This window comes from Lolium perenne, chromosome 5 (assembly GCF_019359855.2).
Source record: "Lolium perenne isolate Kyuss_39 chromosome 5, Kyuss_2.0, whole genome shotgun sequence".
NCBI classification, from domain to species: domain Eukaryota; kingdom Viridiplantae; phylum Streptophyta; class Magnoliopsida; order Poales; family Poaceae; genus Lolium; species Lolium perenne.
In genome coordinates this window covers 213,423,612-213,427,148 of record NC_067248.2, presented here as the reverse complement: position 1 = coordinate 213,427,148, position 3,537 = coordinate 213,423,612, and the positions used below count along the sequence as shown (strand labels likewise).

At 53.6% G+C, this 3,537-nt stretch overlaps 1 protein-coding gene across 2 annotated transcripts; it reads right to left on the bottom strand.

Annotated features, from left to right (window-relative positions):
- Nucleotides 1-1,059: 1,059 nt before the first annotated feature.
- LOC127301873 (2-hydroxyisoflavanone dehydratase) lies at nt 1,060-3,079 on the bottom strand. Of its 2 annotated transcripts, none has more exons than XM_051332156.1 (2): nt 1,745-3,079; nt 1,060-1,282 (listed from the first exon to the last, which is right to left on the bottom strand). In XM_051332156.1, exon 1 carries the CDS (start codon nt 2,978-2,980, stop codon nt 1,859-1,861), a length of 1,122 nt encoding a protein of 373 aa, XP_051188116.1. In that variant the 5' UTR covers nt 2,981-3,079; the 3' UTR covers nt 1,060-1,282; nt 1,745-1,858. The 2 variants fall into 2 exon arrangements, with proteins under 2 accessions (XP_051188116.1, XP_051188115.1); XM_051332155.1 differs by having other exon boundaries at nt 1,060-1,269.
- Between the last annotated feature and the right edge of the window lie 458 nt (nt 3,080-3,537).

The following is a 3,537-nucleotide window of genomic DNA, read 5'->3' as shown; positions in this document are numbered from 1 at the left end:
AGGGGTGTCATCCCACACCTTATTCTATGAGGGATCACACAACTGCAGTTTGCTGACGACACGATCAATATGATCTAGTTGTAGGTCTTGAAAATAGCTAATCTTATACTCTTGTTGTTGTGTTTTGAAAGCATGCCTAAGCTTCTTATCAACTTCCATAAGAGTGAGTCGTATTTTTGGAGACCACGACCCAAGAAAAAATCCATACTATGATCCTTCCCATTTACATATCTAGGTCTTCCCTTCTCAGTTGGAGTCATCAGTGCACTGGATTTCTGTCCTTTAACGGGAAAAGTAACAAAAAGGGCTCCCATGAGTGGGTAAGTTTATATCCTCTGCTGGAAAACTCACGTTTATCAATGTGCGCCTCTCAATTTTACAGCTACATATCATAGGGGGTGTGCATGCTTAGTGATGGGGTTCCCCAAACCATGAACAAACATCGCTCGAGGTTCTATTGGTAGGCAAATGAATCAAAACGTAAGTACCACTAGGGATGGAGGGACGGAGGGACGCCATGTGCATGCAAAATCCATGGGGATTAGGCATCATGGACACCAAGATTGCCTTATGGTAAAATGGATTTGGAAGTTATATGTTGGCGAGTGGCTTGTGCGCTAACATCCTTGCATCAAATACCTTCGATCGAAATATCTACTAGTAGATTCCTACCACCCGGGCTCCCACTTATCGGTGGATGGGGTCGGGGCCCCGCAGGGACAAGCTTCCTTCCATATATTCTACCCTTCCAGAGGCTTCAGTTGCCCAGAGCTAGGGGTGGTGGAGTGGAAGATCCTTTTTTGCTGCAAACTATGGTTAGGGGAACGTGTGGAGCTACAAACTATTAGGCGAGAGCATAAGTGAGCCTCTTTTAGATCCACAAACTCTACCCAACATTTCAGGGCATACCTTGGGGCAGCACGAGCGGGGCGGTCACCCCCTGGAAGCAAAGGGCCCTAGCCGTTGTTACTTACACGTGGGGTGGGCAGGGTCTATGCGGGAGGAAGGATCGGGCCTTGTGATGTTGCTATGAGGATTTGCATCACCGGATCGCCGAGATGAGAGTCGGCTCTATGAATGCTTCTAGAATTCGATCCATCTTTTGTGTATGACATCTCGAGGCACTTTTCTACCCCAGATAAGATCTAGATGCCCGAGACCACCAGTCGCCGGCCGCCGCCGCCATCTCAAGCTTCGTTGACCATGCTGTTGTGGCCGTCTCATTGGAATTCAGCGGTCGTTTTGGTCCTTCCTCCATAATTGTTCATTCTGTAAATAAAAACTACCCAATTGGAATTAGCATGGTTAAGATAGAGACTTCGATTCATTGTTGACACATCTAGTCCAAGTTTCTATGAACTTGGAACAGTTTACCGTTTAAATTTCATCATGGTGTGTGCGTGCCAATCTGTTTTAGTGTAAACATTTTTGATGATGGATATGTCTACAATTAGCCTTATTCATTAAAAAAGATCTATTCCAAGTGGTATGGCTTTTCTTTTTGATTTGCATAGCTTGCTTTATCAATACAAATGATAGCAATATGAGTGATCAAAACATTTTTTGGTTTACTGCTTATATTCACATACATTGATGTTATTTTCTAAATTTATAGTATGGATTGTTAGTTCTAGTTTCACCCTAGGCCCTAAAATCTCAGGACAATTTATTGGCTTAATGCTGCACATAACACCAAAGAATAACTCGAGAATCACACATTGATTGGTGAAGGAAACAAACGTACCATGCATGGTCGCTTAAACTGCACCTGCACGAAGAGACCTCAAGCATTACGCGTGACGTCGGTCCATCACGGCCATTTCAATGCTTGTACAGTACATATGTACACGCATCTCACTCAACCCTCGGCTATGAACGCCACGACGCGGTCCAGGAGCTGCTTGGCGCTCTCGCAGTCGGGCTTCCCGAGGAAGAAGTCGTGGTCCTCACCTTCCGACTCGAACCAGGCTGCCCGGCACGCGCCGGCGGCCACGGTCTGGTGGTACGCGCGGATCCTCGTCGCCAGCACGTCCTTCTCGGCGGCGCACACGAGCATCCTCTCGCACGGGAGCGTCTCCAGCGACGGCGCGCCGGGGGCCAGCGGGTTGATCCTGGGGTCGTCGGCGCCGCCCACCGCGCCGGGGCACGTGTAGGACCAGATCATGCCGTTGAAGACGGGCACCGCGGCCAGCTCCCCCTCGATGGCCTCGCTGCCGCTGAACCACGGGTGCAGCAGTATCGCGCCCTCCATCCTCGGCCCGTCGTCGGAGGCGGCCGCCCTGGCGAGCATCTCGTGCACGATGTTGGCGCCGGCGCTGTCGCCGGCCAGGAATAGGCGGGAAGTGTCGCCGTGCTCGGAGATCCACTCGTCCTGCGTGGACGGCGCCGCCGCCCACCGGAGCGCGGCCCAGCAGTCGTCGTAGGCCGCGGGGAGCGGGTGTTCCGGGGCGAGGCGGTAGTCGGCGGACACGACGAGGGCGCCGGCCGCGGCGGCGAGGGCGTTGACGTAGCCGTGGTACGCGGCGTCGTCGGCCGAGCCGATGAGGAAGGCGCCTCCGTGGAAGTAGACGAGGACGGGGAGCTTGGTGGAGGACTGATTACCAGGGAGCTTGGGAAGGTAGAGGCGCACGGAGACGCGGGTGTCGGCGTCGAGGACGACGTCCCTGGAGGTGACGCCGGTGGCCTCGTCCAAGCCGGCTGGCATGACGGTAGGGTCGTTGAGACGGTCCATCTTGCCGCTCTTGTAGATGCGGAAGTGCCCCGGGGACTCCAGCAGCACCTCGTCGCCGGCTTCAACTTGGATGGCAGCTGCTGCATGCAGAGCCCACATGCGCTGCATTTGTACGGGTGGAAAGGTGGTAGACAAGCATGGTGGCTGGACTAACCTTCTGCTCCGGTCCACGGTTGCTGGTGGCCGGCGGCATGGTAGGGTGGCTGTCCAGCCAGCGCAAAGCGTGCAGGCTCCGCTCCTGATGGCCATGGAGACGAAGTGTACGTACGTTGTGAACTGTAGATAAGGCTGCGTGTGTTGTGTGGTGAAGAGTTCCTGGTTTTCTGTCGTCCAGGCTTCCAGTTTCAGGAGTCTAGGGTCCCCAGACCCCAGGTGTATTGCGCATACGATGAAGGAACGACGTGGACCCGGCCGCGTGTGTGTGCCGTTGACAAATCAACAGCCCAGCTCTACGCATTTGAAAAGACAACGGGCGGGCGGGCATGTTCGCTCGTGTGTGAACACAGCATGTCGTTTGCTAACAAGACATGAACACCTAGCTGAGAACCAAGAGCATCTCCATCTTTTAAAACGTCCTCCAAAGGTTTTTGAGATGTCGCAGATATTTTATTGGTCTCAGTCGCGCGCTCTAAAGCCCCCTTTCGCCTCGCGGCCCAATACACGATCTAAAGTGGTTAGTTTCTGCCTTTTATTTCTCGTCGCGTCTCCCCTCCCACGCCTCCCGCCCCTCCACCGCCGCTTGATTTGCTGGCCATCTCGACAGACAATCTCTCCTGAGTCGGGCACCCTCGCCGTCCTTTTCGTCG

Bases quoted from the DNA above. Each gene is read 5' to 3' on its own strand.
- LOC127301873 (XM_051332156.1), bottom strand. From the start codon at position 2,980: ATGGCCATCAGGAGCGGAGCCTGCACGCTTTGCGCTGGCTGGACAGCC.